This window comes from Rana temporaria, chromosome 13, assembly GCF_905171775.1.
Source record: "Rana temporaria chromosome 13, aRanTem1.1, whole genome shotgun sequence".
Classification (NCBI taxonomy): domain Eukaryota; kingdom Metazoa; phylum Chordata; class Amphibia; order Anura; family Ranidae; genus Rana; species Rana temporaria.
In genome coordinates this window covers 70,975,367-70,995,158 of record NC_053501.1, presented here as the reverse complement: position 1 = coordinate 70,995,158, position 19,792 = coordinate 70,975,367, and the positions used below count along the sequence as shown (strand labels likewise).

General features: G+C 42.1%; 1 protein-coding gene across 1 annotated transcript in view; it reads right to left on the bottom strand.

The window, feature by feature from the left end:
* The window catches only part of IVD (isovaleryl-CoA dehydrogenase), a 36,339-nt gene that overhangs the window by 5,435 nt on the left and 11,112 nt on the right, over nt 1–19,792 (bottom strand). Inside the window, exons 2-10 of the mRNA XM_040333806.1 lie at nt 19,111–19,200; nt 16,846–16,897; nt 14,659–14,828; nt 13,462–13,555; nt 9,688–9,824; nt 8,587–8,683; nt 5,873–5,966; nt 5,420–5,501; nt 2,142–2,246 (exon numbers count right to left, since the gene is read on the bottom strand). Coding sequence (XP_040189740.1) covers nt 2,142–2,246; nt 5,420–5,501; nt 5,873–5,966; nt 8,587–8,683; nt 9,688–9,824; nt 13,462–13,555; nt 14,659–14,828; nt 16,846–16,897; nt 19,111–19,200 — 921 coding nt within the window. The remainder of the gene's footprint in view (nt 1–2,141; nt 2,247–5,419; nt 5,502–5,872; nt 5,967–8,586; nt 8,684–9,687; nt 9,825–13,461; nt 13,556–14,658; nt 14,829–16,845; nt 16,898–19,110; nt 19,201–19,792) is intronic.

Sequence of the window (19,792 nt, the reverse complement as noted above, 5' to 3'; positions counted from 1 at the left end):
CAGCTGAAAAACGTCTCTCTTAACACACTCGTTTTTTTTTTTTTTTACTGCTCAAAAACACCACTGCCCAAAACAGCAAAAAACGTCCAGTGTGCATGAGGTGTAAATAGTAAAAATAAATAAATTAATTAATTAATAAAAACAGTGGTTTTTAAACACCACCAAAAAAAGGAAAGTCCTCTCTGTCTCTAAGGAATGATAAATAATCCATTTGGTTAGTGTTCGCTGACCAAGTAATTTTTAGTCAAACTATCACAGCACTAAAAAATTGCCTGGCAATGAAGGGGTGTTCTTTTATCTTAATGCATTAGGATAAAAAGCATTCTGTGTGCAGCAATCCCCCCGCCTAACACTTGAGGTCCCTCTCTGTCCAGCGATGTACACAAGTGTCTCAGCCGTCCAGAGTCTCCTTCCTAATTGGCTGAGAAACAGCAGCGGCACCACTGGCTCTCGCTGCTGTCAAAGTCAGCTAGCCAATCAGTGGAGAGAGGGGGCAGGGCCAGGTCGGGACTCCATGTCTGAATGGACACAGCTCGGGTGCCCCCATAGCAAGCAGGGTGGGTTCAGGGTGCAATTTTTTTCAAGCCAATTAGAGCCTCAGATCCGTGTGCTTGTGTGAAAGGGGCCTAAGGCCTTGTTCACACAAAGTTATACACAGCGTACCTTTACAGGGATGCACAGTTCCGTGCATCTCTGTGCAGGCAATCCCATTGATGTCATTTGGGATGTAGCAACGGCACCAACAGAGACATTGCTCCCAATGTTCCATCTATGTAGATCCTCATGAAAGTCTCCGAGCTTACACTGTCTGCGTTCGGGGTCAGGTACCCACACTCACGCGGATGTCAGATTGGGAACAGCAGCTATGCCTGTGCAGTTGGTGGCATCCCAATTGACATAAATGGGATTGCCTGTACGGGGATGCATGGAACACCTGGGCATCCTCGTGCAGGTAAACATGGCCCTCCACGGGCGTACACTTTAGTTTGCCACATGTGAACAATGCTTTAGTAGCAATTTAGCAGGAATTTTGCAAGTTATGTTGTGTTTTTATGGCAATGCGATTTTAGTGTATTTTTAGCGAAAATATTGTTTTAATAAACATTTGCGCAAATATCGTGCTGCCTTTAAAATCAGTAGCACCTACTTTTTTATTCTACTGGCAATGTGCTTTCAGAAAATAGATGGTTGGGGGGGGGGGGGGGGGTTTTTTACAAACTCTGAAAGCTGTAAATGGAAAAAACCCCTTCAAGTGAAATAGGAAAACCTCCAGAATTTCTAAAACGTTTGCGTACCTCCCATTTTCACTATTTCTCAAAAAGGCGCAATTTAAAATTTTACAAATATTTGTTATTTATTAACTCCATACAGGTAAAGCTTTTATATCAAGTAGGGATTTAGCAGGAATTTTGTAAAATTAGCTGCGTTTTTATCTGCCAATAATGGTTTTAGTGTATTTTCTGCGAATATATTGGTTTGATAAAGATTTGCACAAAAATACGGCGGGGTCTAAAAAAAATCAGTAGCACCTTTTTTTTATTCTGGAGGTCGTATGCTTTCAGAAAATATATGGTTTTGGGGATCTTTCACAAAATTCTGAAAGTTGTAAAGGAAAAAAAATGAAAACCTTTAGATTTTTGGGGGAAATTTGGATATTTACACTTTTGCGTCTGTTCGATATTCACCATTTCGCAAAAAGGCGCAATTTAAAAAAGTTACAAATATTTGTTATTTATTAACTCAATACAGGTTAAGCTTTAATATTTAGTAGGAATTTTGTAAAATTATAATATGTATATTTTTTTGCAAATATATTGGTTTGATAAACATTTGCGCGAATACCATGGGGTCGAAAAAATCAGTAGCACCTTCTTTTTATTCTAGAGGTCATGTACCAGCATAAACTATGGACCTCACAGTGGCATAGGCACAAAAAATCAGCCATATGTCACATAAATGGAAAATAGATATTTGAATTTAAAAAAAAAAAAAATAATTAAATTGGGAAATTGTAAAATGGAAAAAAAATTAGGGAGATAGAATTTAAACATGCCCAGAGTCCAGCTTTAGACTCTCAATGAATGTTCATTAGGGGAAAATTGGACATGAAAGAATTCCTGAAAGCTTAGATCTCAGCTTACCTTAGCATTGACATGTCCCTGGTCGCAGGCTCTTGCCACATTATAAACATACTGACGACAAGCAGTCAGACGTGTGTACATGTCAGCCATCTTTCCCTGCATCAGCTGCCAAACAAAATGTTTGACATATTTAGAGTTACTCCAAAAATGGGAAGATTAAACAGCAAAAGATTACTCCATTTTTATACCATCTAGTATGATACCATTTCTTGCCTATAAGCCCATTCTAAAGTAACCCAAATATATTTTACCACAATTCAGTTTTAACCAATACCGTTAGAAAACAGCAACCGTTTTTGGACAAATCAGACTATGATACTGTCCAGAAGCACAAGTTTGATGTCCCATCTGCGAAGGGCTGGTCATGGACTTACGTTACACCGCTGCAAGTTTTAAGCGCAAGTGCTTGATTCACAAAGCACTTGCCTGTAAACTTGCGGCGGCGGCGTAGCGTAAATGCGTCCGGCGCAAGCCCGCCTAATTCAAATGGGGCGTGTATCATTTAAATTAGGCGCATTCCCGCGCCGAACATACTGCGCATGCTCCGTTTTGAAATTTCCCGCCGTGCTTTGCGCGAAATGATGTCGCACCGACGTAATCTTTTGAACGGCGACGTGCGTTACGTCCTTTCCTATTCACGGACGACTTGCGCAAAAAAAAAAAAAAAAAAAAAAAAAAAAAAATTTAAATTTGCCGCGGGAACGGCGGCCATACTTTAACATGGGCAGCCATGAAATAGCAGCCGTAACTATCCGCCGGGAAAAGCCGACTAGCGACGACGCAAGAGAATGCGACGAACGAGCGTACATTCGTGGTTCGCCGTAAACAGTTAATTAGCATACCCGATGCGGAAAACGGCGCAAACTCCACCCAGCGGGCGCCGAAGTATTACACCTACGATCCGAAGGCGTACGAAGCCGTACGCCTGTCGGATCGAAGCCTAAAGCCGTCGTATCTTGGTTTGAGAATTCAAACTAAAGATACGACGCGGCAAATTTGAAAATACGCCGGAGTATCAGTAGATACGCCGGCGTATTTCTACTGTGAATCTGGCCCAATAAATGTAGAGTTTCTGACCTGCATAATTGTTCAGGGTAAAATTATCTCAGCCTCAGGACATTGTACCCCAATGCCCTGTACACACGATCGGTCAATCCGATGAGAACGGTCTGATGGATTTTTCCATTAGTTAACAAATGAAGCTGACTGATGGTCCGTCGTGCGTACACACCATCAGTTAAAAAACGATCGTGTCAGAACGCGGTAGGGCTGTCAAATTTAATCGCTGCATCGCGATTCTGGTGTCTCCGATGCGGCACCGATGCATGCGACCCTATTGATCGATGTTTGGCCCTGCCCCGTCTCTCCCGGGAGAGCGCTCCGTCGTTCAGACGTTGCCTTGTGTGTGTATAAGGCGCGCCCGCCTCTCTCCTTTTACGTCTGTCTCTCCTGGCGTCAGCCCCGCCCTCCTGGCTGTCAAAGCTGTCTCTCAGCAGCTTGCCCTGGCCGCCTCGGTTAGCTTTTTCCTGTCCGGCTGTGTATGTGTGTATAGTGAACACGGCCCGTGTGCCCGCTCCGTCCTCTCATAGTTCTCACAGTACCAGGGACATGAAGGTGACGGTGGACTTTGAGGAGTGTCTAAAAGACTCGCCCCGGTTCAGGTAAAGTCAGGGCTGGTCCTGTAATGTGGGGGGGTTTCTGAAAGTAGTCCGGCGGTGCCATGGAAGGCTCGGGGCACTCCAGGGTAGCTGGACACGGTGCTGAAGGGGGCAGCTTTGTATGTGTATGAGGGGGTCAGGGCTCCTCACACTGGGCGGCTGGGAGCAGGAAATGTGACACTAGGGAAGTACTGATCTGTGGAGGACAGAATACTGTAAACAAGGCTGACATCATCTACTGACCTGTCCTATACATGATCTCCTCCACCAATCATACATACTGGGGGCATCATCATCTACTGACCCTTCACCACATCCTACCTGTCCTACACATGGGTCTCCTCCACCAATCACACATACTGGGGGGCATCAGATCCATGACGAACACATGCTGTCTCTGTGCTGCCTTTGTGATTTTCATAATGCTGGTGAAGATGCAGTGAGATGTTGCTTTACACTTGCATTTGGGGGGGGGGGGGGGGGGGGGGCAGTAAACATGTGCCCCCCAACCACTTCCCTTTAACCACTTCCTGTCCAGCGACGTACTGGTACATTGCTGGATTGTAAGGGTGATATCTTGATCATCGCTACAGCGATGATCAAATCCACTCCTGTACTATGCCCACAGTCTCTGATCATCTTCTTTACTATGCCCACAGTCTCTGATCATCTCCTTTAGCCAGAGGCTCTTTACCGAGATCGGAGATACAGGGTGTCAGACTGACACCCCGCACGGGCGCGCGCAGCATGAAATCCTGCAGACGGCCAGTCAGGATTTCAGAACCACTTTCCGGACGTCAATCTCCTATTGACCGGGCGGGAAGTGGTTAAAGGGGGCTCCCAGATTCCGATAAGCCCCCCGCCCGCAGACCCCGACAACCAACGGCCAGGGTTGTCGGGAAGAGGCTCTGTCCTTATCAACATGGGGACAGGGTGCTCCCCTGCCCCAGAGCACCCAACTCCCCCATGTTGAGGGCATGCGGTCTGGTACGACTCAGGAGGGGCGTTCGCTCGTCCCCACTCCTTTCCTGACCGGCCAGGGAGCGTGCTTTGGATATGGGTTCTCCCTACAACCCATACCAGACCTAAGGGCCTGGTATGCCCCTGGGGGGGAACCCATGCCGGTTTTTTATTTAAAATTTGGCGTGGAGTTCCCCCTCATGATTCATACCAAACGCTGCGGCTAGAATTGGCGGGAATCCAAGTCGGATCCCCGTCGCTTCTATGACACGCTCAATGTGGTAAAGAAAATTTGCCTTAAAAATAAGTGCTGCACTAATAACAGCTGAAATTATAAACACAATGGAAATACACTATGCTTTACCTTCAAAGTGATTTGTAAATTGCATACAGTAGGGGGGCATATTTATAAAGCCCTAAATGAGAAATTCACCAAAATGTTCACTGCAGGTGAATCAATCACTGTAAAACGCATGCACCAAGAACATTGATCTTCATCTATCATTCATGTCTTTAAAAATATGCCCCGATATTCCTCCAGCCTCCCTCTGGTGCACTTCTGCTACCTGTAAAGATTAGTGCACTTCTCTAAACAAGTCAGGACATTGGAGGCATTCATGAAAAGATGGCAGCGGTTAGGCACCAACAAAGTGGTTTTACCTGGAAATATCCAATCTTTTGACCGAAGGCTTCTCTTGTGTGCAGATAGGGGACTGCATGATCCATAACAGCCTGCATGATGCTAGAGGATTCCAGAAAAAAAGAAAAATATATCTTCAAAAGGCCACAAAATCTATTGTATTCACAATACATCTTCTGTGCATGAGGTCGCTAATATAAAAGTATTTCCAAGAAAACATATTAGAGATAAGGGTTTCATTTAGTGGCATATGATTTCTCTGTTTAAAGTTTAAAACCAGTATGAATAATGCTGCCATGATATAGATTATTACACAGTCATCAATAGACTGTGTTATGATTATAATGTATAATAGAATCAGGGAAAATGGGATACTCCAGCCCCCTTCACCAGTATAATGTGCTGCCAATACAGATATGGACCCATTAACACCCATCTAAAACGAAGAGCATCATATTGCATATCAGCATTACCCTAGTGGACCTGCGCTGAGAACGACCCTCTCAAGATCCAACCCGCTCATCAGTACGTAGACTCCCTTTCCAATGTGTCCAAGCATGTTCTTTTCTGAAAATAAATAACCAAAATAAAAAATAAAAATAAAAAAGGTAGTGGTTTGAATTACCCATCAATTTCTGCCATCGGGTTACCTCTGCCCACCTCTCTATCTATATAAGCACACACTATATACATATATACACATATATACACACACACACACACACATATATATGCGTTTAGACATTAATGGCTGTGTGTTGAGTCATTTTGAGGGGACAGCAAATTTACACTGTTATACAAGCTGTACACTCCCTACTTTACATTGTAGCAAAGTGTTGATTCTTCAGTGTTGTCACATGAAAAGGTATAATAAAATATTTACAAAAAAGTGATGGGTGTACTCACTTTTGTGAGATACTGTACACACACTTAAAAAAAAAAAAAAAAATGTATATATATATATATATATATATATATATATATATATATATATATATATATATATATATATATATATATATAATGTATATGTAACATGACACATATGGTTGGCTTTCCTGGTATTTGACTACTTAGATATACACTTTTGTTGTAGCTGGTAATCATATTGGACTTTGAGGGACACATCAAAAGTTACACATTCGGGCTCCCATGTTATGCCTGCCCTCCATTTGTCACCAGGGGGGGGGGGGGTCTTTGCTGGTTCCTTTCCTTCACCGATACTGGCGTAAGTCCCCCTGGACCCCAAACTTAGCACACATGTAGCCCCACTTTTCCTCTACAAGTGTGCAAAGTTTGTTGTCCGGGGGGACCTATTTTCAAAGGTCGGGGAGCACCGATTTTTCAAAGCCAGACACCCCTTCCTTAGACTACCATGTTAACCGTCAGTCTAGTCATTGGCACAGTGAGGCAATACGTTTTCCCATTTTTTGGTGGTAAAATTAGGTGCCTCGGCTTATACTCGAGTATATACGGTACCTAAAGCTTGATATACATCCAAAAAAAAAAAAAAAGCCCACACAGTACTCTTCAAAAAGCATTAGGAAGATGCCCTGCTTATGCTCTGCTCAGGTGTATTTCTCTACCTGCGGCTCAGGGAAAATATTTATGTATTGCAAAGATCACATGAATAGTTTTATTTTTGCCCAGGCATGCATGTTAAATGACAACGTTCGGGTTGCTAAACTCTTCTTTCGCAGGGTGTGAGTGATACTTTAAAGTGGATGTAAACCCACTCTCATCAATTCTAAAGTACTGCCATAGGGGTGAACTATGAGGATATACATGCCTCCTGCATGTATCCTTACCTGTCAAAGGTCTCCCCCTTCTCTGTTTGAAGCTCCCCAAAACTCCTGATTCAGTGGGTGGGTCTGTTATTCACCGCTCGGTGGGCGTAGTCGTGATGCCAACAGACTCTCTGCCCACCTCTACACTCCCCTTGGCCAGAGTTGCACAGGAGAGGCAGAGAGCGTTCTGGGTAAAAGCAGAGCGCACTCACAGCACCATGTCACCCCTGTACACACATCAATGTCCACTGACAGTCGGAGATGATCGGTGCAGGAGGAAGCTGTAAGCACCGATCCCCCTGCATGACTTTTCATCAGCCACTTCTCTCTCCTGCGGGTTTCACCTGAAAAGCCATGCATGGGGGAAATCGGTGTTCACAGCTGCGATCATCCCTAACTGTCCTCAGTGTCCGCCTCCTCCAGTGCCAGTGTGCTAGTGCTCCTCCACCCCCCCTTCTTCTCTGGCCCCCTCTGTATCCTCCTCATCCCCCGCTGTGTCTTCCCCCACAGCCCCCCCTCGTCCCCCGCAGCTGGGACTGACAGAGCCCCAAGACCACTGCCACCGTCCACTGCCCTACTGACACCGTCCACCAAACGTTGCACACTTGTAGAGGAGGACTGGGGCAACATGTGGTAGAATTTTGGGGACCTACGGCTGGAAACGGCTCCCCAAAGGGACTGGTAAAACTACTATTTGACACTGGCCTCAAAGGGGTAGGTTGGTCAGCTTGGGAACAAATATCTCGGGGCCCTGTTAACGCAAAGGAGACTCTAGGCTACCTGCATGCAAAGTTTGGGGTCCTGCGGACCTACAGCCGCCCGGTACCATAAGTGTTTTAGCTCCGCTTGAGCGACTTTGGGGCCCTGTATCTTGGGGCCCCTTGGACCCCAGAAACCCAAATTTGGTGTGCAAGCTCAGGGGACCTAGCACTACAACGGTTCGTAAAATGTCATTCTCTGCTGCAGAAAATAGCTTGACTTTTAAATTTAGGCTGACACAAAGCCTGCTCAAGAGACCCCCCAATTTAGCATGGAGGTAGAATGGGTATTCAAACCCTTAATTACCAAGTTTGGATGACTTATGGTTCCGGAGATAATAACGTAAAACTTAAAATGTCATACTTTCACTTTGTACACAGGATATGGGATATGGAAATCACCTGTCACTCACAGCAAGGGGGAGGAACAGAGTTTTCTCTGTTTGTATGTTTTAACTTACTGAACAAAGAAAAGAGAATTGCTCAGAGCTGGATTAACTCTTTGTGACAAGACTGGGCACAGATAATAGGAAATCTTATACTCTACATTGTGCCAGCAAAAAAATAAAACAAAATTTTTCGGGTTTACATCCACTTTAAGGATTCTCCCCAAGCTTATAGATATTCCTTTGATCAACTCACCCGGAATCTTGCAGTCCTCAAACACCAGTTCGCAAGTGCTTGACCCTCTCATGCCTAGTTTGTCAAGTTTCTGGGCTGTGCTAAATCCTGGTGTGCCCTACAAATAAAATAAAGTAATTAAATGTGGTGAGAAAATATTGTGTTTTGAATTGCTAATCTTCTGATAATGGGATCAGCCTGACACCCAACAACTTTATTTTTTATTTTTTTGATAAAGGAAGGGTCATCATTGGCAACTGTGGTCGTATTCTCACAACAGGTTTCCTTTAAAGAAATACACAGACACACCAGGATCCTGGTGGACTTCCTGAGATTACTAAATTATTATGGTACACTATATTTGGGTGGCAAAAATATGAATGCAATCTACTCACTAGGGGGAGAACGTCTGGTGAAATCTAGGATGGAAAGGGACCTGGGGGGGTCCTAGTAGATGACAAGCTCAGCAATGGCATGCAATGCCAAGCTGCTGCTAACAAAACAAATATAATGTCGGCATGCATTAAAAAGGGGATAAATTCCAGAGATAAAATGATAATTCTCCCGTTCTACAAGACTCTGGTCCGGCTGCACCTGGAGTATGGTGTCCAGTTTTTGGCACCAGTACTCAGGAAGGATGTACTGGAAATGGAGCGAGTACAAAGAAGGGCAACAAAGATAATTAAAGGGTCTGGAGGATATTAGTTATGAGGAAAGGTTGCAAGCACTGTACTTATTCTCTCTGGAGAAGAGACGCTTGAGAGGGGATATGATAAACTCCCTTCCACGAAAAAGTTTTAACAAGACACGTGGCCACTCATTAAAATTAGAAGAAAAGAGGTTTAACCTTAAACTATGTAGAGGGTTCTTTACTGTAAGAGCGGCAAGGATGTGGAATTCCCTTCCACAGTTGGTGGTCTCAGCGGGGGGGCATTAATAGTTTTTGTAAACTATTAGATAAGCACCTGAACGACCGGAACGTACAGGGATAGACAATGCAATACCGACATATAAATCGCACACATAGGTTGGACTTGTGTCTTTTTCAACCTCACCTACTACGTAACTATGCCAGGAGGCAGACTTTTATGAAGGATCAGATGGCAAAAGGAGAAAACATACCTTTTCTACAATGAAAGCAGTAATGCCATGTGAGGCTGGTTTAATATTGCTGTCTGTCTTTGCATAGACAATCACCACATCTGCATCAGGCCCATTTGTAATCCAGAATTTGTTGCCGTTAAGGATATAATAGTCACCTAGCAAAAAATACAAAAATATATTCATAAAATTTCCACTAAAGAACCAGATCCATCCATCGAATTAAATAAAAATTTACACACACACACACAATTTTTTTTCTTACACAATATTTGAAACATCAGGCTATTCATATTTGTTTCTTAAAGCATTAAAAGCCTAACTCCAGCCAAAACTTTTTTTTATTTAGGGATAGAATCACATAGGGTTACAGCCTCCGTCAGGTTTTAAATGCTGCAACACGTTTTGGTGAGATTTCCCATTAATTGCCGTTTTGGCCCAAACTTTTCAGCTTGACAGAGGGAGAGAAAAATCTTACCATCAAGGGCACAGGCATAAATAAAACATGAAAAGCTTTACCCCTTCCCCAACTCTATTGAAAAATAGTCCTTATTACCACCTGTGTGCTAGTTGGGGAGATTTCCCCTCACATACCGCTCTGACATCCATAACCCAGACAAAAATGGAGGGGGCTATAAAATAATGTTTTTTTTAAATTGAAAAGCAATATCAAATATGGCCCCTGAAGGGGATATACTTGAAACCCAGCGCAAAAGGAGCAAGACCAGTATACAACCCTCAAAAGGTGAAAGGACCAGGGTGATTAGTAGTGAACCTCAAGGCAATGTTCATGAAAAAAAAAAAAAAAAGGGGGGGGGGGCTTTGGGGGGGAGAGAGAGCACACTCCTGTCTAAACGTAGTAGTAGTAGTAGTAGTAGTAGGAAAGTCAATATATAAAAAAAAAAAAAAAAAAAAAAAAAATCATATATATATATATATATATATATATATATATATATATATATATATATATATATATATATATATATATATATATATATATATATATATATATATATATATATATATATATATATATATATATATAATGAAAAAGCATTGCACTCACATAAAACATGGATAAAACACAGCAAATGAGTGAGCAACTTGTATAGCGCTACAAAAGCAAACTAAATCGCCTCAAGGCATATCAATATGTTCAGTGAACACATCAATAGATGGCTGCTTCTTAATAATACTAAGATGATGGATATAAAATAATAAGAGGAGAGGAGGGGGGGGGGGGAAAGAGCACCACTCTCAGTGTAGTAATATTAAACGGTAATGTACAAATGTGTCCAGCAGGTGGTGTCCTTCTGATGGTCCCCAATGGAGATGTATAGGGGGTGGATAGGGAGCCGCTCCTGGTGAGTGGTCACAGCAGCGGATGTAAAAGTATGGTTTCAAAAACCAAATGGGAGTGTTGGTTGCTCCAAGTGTATTAATAATTTATTAAATAAAAAATGCACTCACATTTAGTAAGTAAAGCAACAGGCAATATACCAAAAACTTTCAGCCAGTGGCATTATATCATGGGTCCCAATGGATAGTCAGTCCTGGGTGGTCATAGGTGAAGAAGTATGCCAAGAAGCATTATATTTTCTCGTAGGATGAGAACCAGGAAGAAGTCACATTGGTGTGTATGATTGGAGGTCACTGTGGCTATCAGGAAACAAGAACGCTATGCCACTGGCTGGAAGTTTTTGGCATATTGCCTGTTGCGTTACTTCCTAAATGCAAGTGCATGTTTATTTTTTATTTTATGAATACTACTACACTTAGAGTAGCCCACTCTCAGAGCCGGTTCACACAGGGGCGACTCGTCAGGCGACTCAGCCGTCCTGACGAGTCGCGCTCCGCTCTATTCAATAAAACCGTTCTAATAGGAGCGACACAAAAGGTTCTTGTACGACTTTGGGACGACTCAGGGCGACTTGCATTGACTTCAATACAGAAGTCATTTTGCAAAATCGCCTCTCAAGTCATCTTGAGATTACCTTGCCAAATTGCCCCCAAAGTCGTGCCGCCCCTGTGTGAACCGGCTCTGATTGTTTTTTGTCACTGCATTTTTACATCCACTGATGAGACCATCCACCAGGAGTAGCTTCCTATCCACCCTCTATACATCTCCATTGGGGACCATCAGAAGGTCACCACCTTTAATGTGAATGCATGTATTAAATTTAAAAAAATATGGCCAGTGGTGTCAGGTGCAGCTGGGATCGGTGCTGCAGCCATCTAGGCTAGAATGAATGGTTTTGCAATTTCCATAACTCTTAATTTTTTGTACATTGCCGTCTAATACTACACAGAGTGGTGCGCTCCCACCCCCCCCTCTATTGTTTTATATCCATCGGCCAAACAATTATTTAATGATTTTATGAATGTAATCATGTTATCAGTTTTTAACTGTGTTAATAAAACAATTTAGTAAAATTAATTTATTTGTTACAAGTTCCTCTCTGGTACCGTGATAATCCATTATGTCTGTTCGTTTTTCTTTAAGTTATATCCATCGGGGGATTTTTAAGAAGCTGCCATCTGTTGAGGTCTTCACTGAAAATATTGATATACTGTGTTGACCTGCCCCCCACCACTGTATGCCAAGATACTCTGGTGGGCTTTCCAGATTCACAAACAAGCCCCCTGCTTTCACTGGTGCCACCTTAGAGTGTGCCTGCCCTCACCTTCTATGCACGGAGGAAGTGGCTGGACAGAGAATATGCCGCAGGGGAAAGTGCTTGCCACGTCACCCTGTGTAGGTGAAACCAGAAACTCAGAGGGCCGGGGACGGGCCCCTGCCCAACCAGCCCGAGCCCCTCAGAGTTTACTGAATTATCTACGCCGTGTGACGTGGAAACCAGTGAAAGTCTTCCTGTGTTCCTCAATGGACGAACATGAAATTCGTTTTTAGGATTTTGTAAGATCTTAAGGGATTACTATTCATGTAGGTCTAGGACTAGATCAAACAACATGGTCTAAAATGGTTAACTGACATTTCAGGCAGGAAAGATGCTAGATCCCTGGTGAAAAGCCTTAAGCGTTCGTACAGGCCATCAGCTAAACTGAAACATTTTGGATGGTTCCCTAAAACACCAACCTTAATATGGGTACTCACAGCACTTTTATTGGTGAGTTCAGTATACTGACTAATGCACATCCTAATTAAGCTGTCCAGCCAATCTATGCTGCAAATCCCAAGATTGCTCCGACCGTCCAAAACACGGTGACATACAACACTACGACGAGCCGAGAAAAATGAAGTTCCATACAGATGAATGGAATTTCTGTTCTCTGTCTAAGTCCGTCGGAATTTCTGATGGAAAAACTCAGATGGGGCACACACACAAGGTCGAAATATCCAATGGAAAAAAGTCAGACGGAATTTTTTCATCGGAAATTCCGATCGTGTGTACAAGGCATTAGACTTGTTATTTGATCAGGACTACTAATCCACACTTTCACAAAAGTATTAACCCCACTAATATCTATATTTATTAAAAATGTTCAATTGATTCTCAACAATTTGTTTTTGCCTTCAACACACAGTGGAAGAGAGCATTACACCAGCATTAGTTTGTCCCCTACACCAGTTCCCCAATAACATGCTGGCAGGTAGTAAGAAAGAAGGCTAAAAAAAAAGAGTGCAACAAGCTGGAGCCCCAAAACTGAACACTGGCTCTGCTGCAAGTCCGTCTGCTTCTTGGAAGGCTCCAATACTCTTGTGGAAAATTTGAAACCGCAGCTTAAAAGAGAATATTTTTTTTTAAGTGAATTTTCTACAGTGAAACCAACCTTTCTTCTCGGCCTTCAACTTCATGGACACTACATCAGAACCAGAATTGGGCTCACTCATGGCAAGAGCTCCTATATGTTCTCCACTGATTAGCTGTTGATAAAGCATCAGTGGATGAGTGGAAAACCAGCAACTGAACACAAAAGATTTGGATTGCACAGAGGACTATACATTATAGTGAAGGGAATAATAATGAAATAAACATTTTAGAATACAAAATACTTTATCTTAATTTTAGTTTGTACTCCACAGACAGGCGGTGGTAGAACTTAGCTGATAATACCATGGGCAAAGCATATATATGAGTCAGATGCCGTCTCCCAAACAGTCAGGCAGCATTGATAGAACTGACTATACAGATGTTGCTGTCTGCTACTTACCGAAACATATACGGGCTCCATACACAATGCCACAACAGAGAACAGTCAGCTTTGTCTATCCACAAATGTTATCTTTTATACAGCATATATCTTCATAACATCCCCTATTTGTTCTAATTGTTGTTGTCCCTACAATAGTTTTCTTTTCTAAAATAAATTGGCATTTACTTTTTTCTTTTCAGAATCTGGAAATCCCCTTAAAAAAGGGGGTGCCCCCAGATCCAGGCCCCTCAAGTGAAGGATTATGGGGTACCAAAAAATAAAAAGGCAGCTCTGCTGCTAAACTAAGGGGAGGGGCCACCTGACATCACCCCACTTGGGACATCATCGACCCAGCGTGCCATGGTCAATAACTTCACAAGTTTTAATTGCAAGCAATTCTTTGGTTTACATTCAGCTAATGAGTCATGTGTTGTTAAGGAGGTGGCGGCTGGCTTGCCAACCCCCTCCTCAACCAACAGCTAGCTATTCCCTGGTTGTTAAGGACACTGGCAGCTGCCTGCAAAAAAAAAAAAAAGCTGAAAAATGGTGCTTAAAGCTTGTAGGAGCCGTCAGTGGTTTTTTTTCCTGCTGGCAAATTGCTCCCCAAAAATGCAAACAAATGTATTTTCAGAGAAAATTTTTTTTTTTATATATATATATATATATATATATATATATATATATATATATATATATATTATATATATAAAAAATTATATATATATATAAATAAATATAAATAACATTTTTAATTGCTGATGCTAGAAGCGTTTTTTTGAAGCTAGCGTGCATGGAGCTTTAGATATTAACGTTGGGTATCAATGTGAATCGTACCTTAGGAAGATATTTTTCTTTTTGGGCTTCACTCCCATTTCTCACCAGCTGGTTTATACAGAGGTTGGAATGGGCACCATAACTTAGACCAATGGCTCCCGATACACGCGAGATTTCCTCCACTACCAAAACATGTTCCATGTAACCCATGCCAGCTCCTCCATATTCAGCTGCAAAATGATTGAAACAATGTTATATTAGGATAGAAGGTATTTAAAGCATAACTAATATTGCAATCTAATAAGCACTAAAAGCTCCCACACTGAGCTATGGGTCTGTCAGCTCTGTCAATCCATGCCTGTGATCATATCCAAAGACTCAGGCTTCAAACATTCATAATGGAAAATTTTGCCATCAACCATTTCCACTGGTAGCATATTGTAGCTGATCACACATGCCCAAGTATCATAAAGTAATTACCATAAAAATAGCAATTTTCTTAAATCAGGTCTAAAAATGCCTATTTAGCCATTAGAAATTCCATGTATGGGCACTTTCAGGATCCCATACATGATGATTATATATCCTTTGGTAAGTGTTCAGACTCTGAAAAGTTGCAGTATATAGACAATCATATATCATATGTGTACATGTGCACAAAGGTTGACTGGGCTTGTAAACAAGGTTTGTTAAATTTTCATTACAACAATAGAAGGGCTGAAACAACTTATCAACATGCGATTATTATACAGAGCAATCTAGCATGACAAGTCTTTTTGTTTACAAAATGCAAAGTTTACAGTCACTTTCAGGCCTGGTTCATACCAGTGCAGTTTTGAAGTTGAGCTACCTCAGCGCAACTTTAAAGCAGTGCGATTTCATGTGCAGTCTGCTGATATCGCTGCGACTTAATTTAACAGAGGTCAATGCAAGTCGCACAAAAATGGTGCAGAAAACTTTTTCAAAGTCGCTGCAACTTCAGTCACAGCAATTTGAACGGTTCCATTGCTGCGAATGGGGTGCGTTAAACTGTCAAGTCGCATGACAAGTCGCACTGGTGTGAGCCAGGGCTAAGGGCGCTGTGCAGGGAAGATCAGCAAATCTCAAGCCTTTGCACCAAAGTTCCAATAGGGCCTGGAGTTTATAGAGGTTTCAAGGAGTCACCCCCAAATCTAAACAAGGGGCATATTTAGGTATTTAGATTTAAGAAAAGGATCATCTTCCCTTCTACCAGCCTCAGGTTTGCAGAGCACACCTAGCTCTTACATGACCATGAGCAAGGGCAAAGTGTCTTCACACACTACCCACTATCCATAAGAAAAATAAATGGGGAAGAACAAGGGAACAAATACAAATAAAATAAGCATGCAGACACGAGGGCCCTGTCTGCACAATCTAAAAAAAAAGTGGAAACAATAGTGCATATTTAGACAAAAGAGACTTTTAATAGTTTCAGTTGTCTAAGGCCCCGTACACACGACCGAACATGTCCGCTGGAACTGGTCCAACGGACCAGTTTCAGCAGACATGTTCGGTCGTGTGTACGGCCGACCGGACAATTGTTCGGCGGATCGGACAGTTTCCAGCGGACAAATGTTTCTTAGCATGCTAAGAAACATGTCCGCTGGAAGCCTGTCCGTCGGACATGTTCGGTCGTCTGTACAGGCACACCGGACATGTCCGATCGGCCAAAAGCCCTCGCATGCGTCAAAGTGATTCCACGCATGCGTGGAAGCATTGACCTTCCAGGGCCGCGAACGTCGCCGCGTCATCGTCGCGGCCACGTCACCGCGTCATCGTCGCGGCCACGTCACCGCGTATCGTGTCCGCGTGGATTTCTGTCTGATGGTGTGTACAACCATCAGACAGAAATCCGGCAGCGGACAGATCCGCTGGTGTGTACGAGGCCTACGGGTTAAAGTAAATTTGAAGGCACAAAAAAAAAAAAAAAAAACACACTTTGATTTGGCTCCACTAAATATGTGAATTACATCCAAAGTTGTAATGCATAATTGCAATGAAAATCGCATCACAATTCCCTTGGTGTTCAGAACCACTACGTTTTCCTAAACAAGATGACTTTACACCGACGGGATTTCCTGGGGTAAGAAAAAAAAAAAAAAAAAAAAAAAAACCAACCACACAACACCACAGCAGACTCTCTGCACATTCCCCTGTTCAATGTTCAGGTTTGGTAGAAGTGCCTTTAATAATGTATTTTTTACTTAATAACTGCTGTATACTTACTTGGAGCGGTTATTCCAAGAACTCCCAAATCTCCAAGTTTCTTCCAAAAGTTCTAAAAAAACAAACAAAAAAAAAAACATATTTACAAGGTAGCTCAGATTTACATTAAAATATGTAGTGAAATATATGTTCAACTATTTGAAGGGACACACACACACACACACACACACACACACACACACACACACACACACACCTTTTATTTATAACTAGCTGAATACCCGGCGTTGCCCGGTCTTCCTATCTTAACCTTTTGGGGAGGAAAATCATAGTAATAAATATACCCATCTTTTATATAAGGGTGTAGGTAAGGGTTAATTTAACTGTCATATATTTTTATTTGGCATATAAGTAATATGTGTAGCAGGTATTATTGAAATATCTCCAGGGTACAGAAGTTATGTGGGAACATACATTTCCCATTGATTTGCATGGGACTTTAAACAAAAACCCCCGACCCTCACAAATGGGGGTAGTTAAGGGATAAATTAACTATCCTATAGTTTAAGTGGACATATAAGTAACATGTGACCAAGTGTTATCGAAATATGTACAGCCGTTTGGAAGTTATGAAGTAACATGTATTTCCCATAGAGTTGAATGGGACTTTAAAGGAAAACCCCGGCCAAGGCAAATGGGGGTGGGTAAGGGTTAAACCACCTATCCTATGTTTGTTGCTGACATATAAGTAACATGTGTGCCAAGTTTCATGTTAATATCTTTAGCCGTTTGGACGTGATGCTGGAACATACATACATACACGTTGAGTTTTTTATATATATATATATATATATATATATATATATATATATATATATATATATATATATATAGATATTGTTGCATGACAAACTTTGTGTTTTTTATAGCCATTTTTGTAACTTTACAGCAAGGCTAGATTTTACAGAATGACAATTTGATAGAATAAATCTGTTGCATGTTGTACTAAATGCAATTTTAATGTTACTATAAATGGGATGATAAGGTTTTTAACCACCTCATCACACCTCCACCCCCTTCCTGCCCAGACCAACTTTCAGATTTCAGAGCTGTCACACTTTGAATTACAATACAAGTCTTGCAACACTGTACCCAAAATGTCATTTTTAGAATATTTTGAGACCGATAGGGCTCTCTTTGGTGGTATTTAACCACTTGAGAGCCACACTATAGACGAAAGACGTCCACAGCGCGGCTCTCAAGTGGCGGGTGGACGTCCTGTTTACATTTCCAGTGCGCGCCCAGTGTGCCCGGCGCATCGTTGGGAAGCCGATGCGCGTGCCTGGCGGCCGCGATGTTCGCCAGGTACCCGCAATCGGCGGTAACAGCAGGGACGTGGAGCTCTGTGTGTAAACACAGAGCTCCACGTCCTGTCCGGGAGAGAGGAGACCGATCTGTGTCCCTTGTACATAGGGACACAGCATCGGTCACCTCCCCCAGTCACCCGCCATTACTAGTAAAAAAAAAAAAAAAAAAATTCATAAATCTATCCCCTATTTTGTAGGCGCTATAACTTTAGCGCAAACCAATCAAAATTCGCTTATTGAGATTTTTTTTAACAAAAATATGTAGAAGAATACATATCGGCCTAAACCGAGGGAAATTTTAATTAAAAAAAAAAAATTGGGATATTATTATAACAAAAAGTAAAAAATAGTGTTTTTTTTTTTCAAAATGTTCTGTCTTTTTTTGTTTATAGCGCAATAAATGTCCTTATTTCTTCTGAGAAATCCTCACTTCCTGTTCTTCTGTCTGTAACTACACACAGCAATGCAAGGCTCTCTCCCTGGCGTGGTGAAAGCCTCTTGAGGAAGGAGGGGGCGACCAGGGGGGTCAGGACACTCTCTACTTTGCAGATGGAAAAAAGGAGCTGTGTGTTAGTGGGCGTCCTGACACTCCTGCTCGCCCCCTCAAGAGGCTTTCTCCACACCAGGAAGAAAACCTTGCATTACTGTGTGGAGTTACAGACAGAAGAACAGGAAGTGAGGTTTTCTCAGAAGAAATAAGGACATTTAAAAGCAAAAATGGAAGGATGAGGTAAGTGAAGGAGGACTGCACTAAGGTAAAGGAAAGTATTTAGGGAATTTTTTTTTACCTTTACAACCCCTTTAAGCTAAATAACACAAGGAACAAACTTCTGTGCATTTTAGTTATTCCCCCACATTTAAAATTCGATACAATTACACGTCGATAAGAAGACATAATACACGGTGCGCAAGTAATTGCCATTAAGAACACTGTGCTCCAGCTGTAACAACAACTCACCCTCAGGTCTTTGAATTCATTTTGTTGATCAATTTCATTGGCTTTGGGTGCCAGATGGTCCTGGAGGAACCGGTGTATAGTGTGCCGAAGCTGAATGGGAGAGAAACATAAGGCCTCCTGGTTAATAAAAGAGTCTTAAGCCCCATACACACCATCAGATTATCTGCAGATTTTTGTCTTCAGATTTACCAAAATCATATAATATGAGGTCAAACCTTCAGAGTTTCAATTTGTATGCAATCAGGCAGGCCCTTGTACTACATGGTTTTGGTAAATCTGAAGACAAAAATCTGCAGATAATCTGATGGTGTGAATGGGGCTTTAGAAGATACATTATCCCAACAACTACAGACTGACATACCTGTGTCTACAGCCAGCATTTACCTCAACAGCAAATTGGCAATGTAATGTAGACAGTGGTACGGTGCAGGTCCTCATGCATGAACCTGTGTTTGTGGGTGGAATACATCGGACAGCCATTCCTGGGCTGTGTACAGCCTTCATTTATCACTGCAGTACAAGCTTTACACACACACACACACACACACACAAAATAATGTCACCAAGGGGACAAATCATCTGTGTAGAAGAATCTATTAATACATAATACTATACTTGTATGTCAGGCATACAAGGACTCGTGGCTCCTGCAGATAGCAGCGGCAACAAGGAAAGAAAAAAA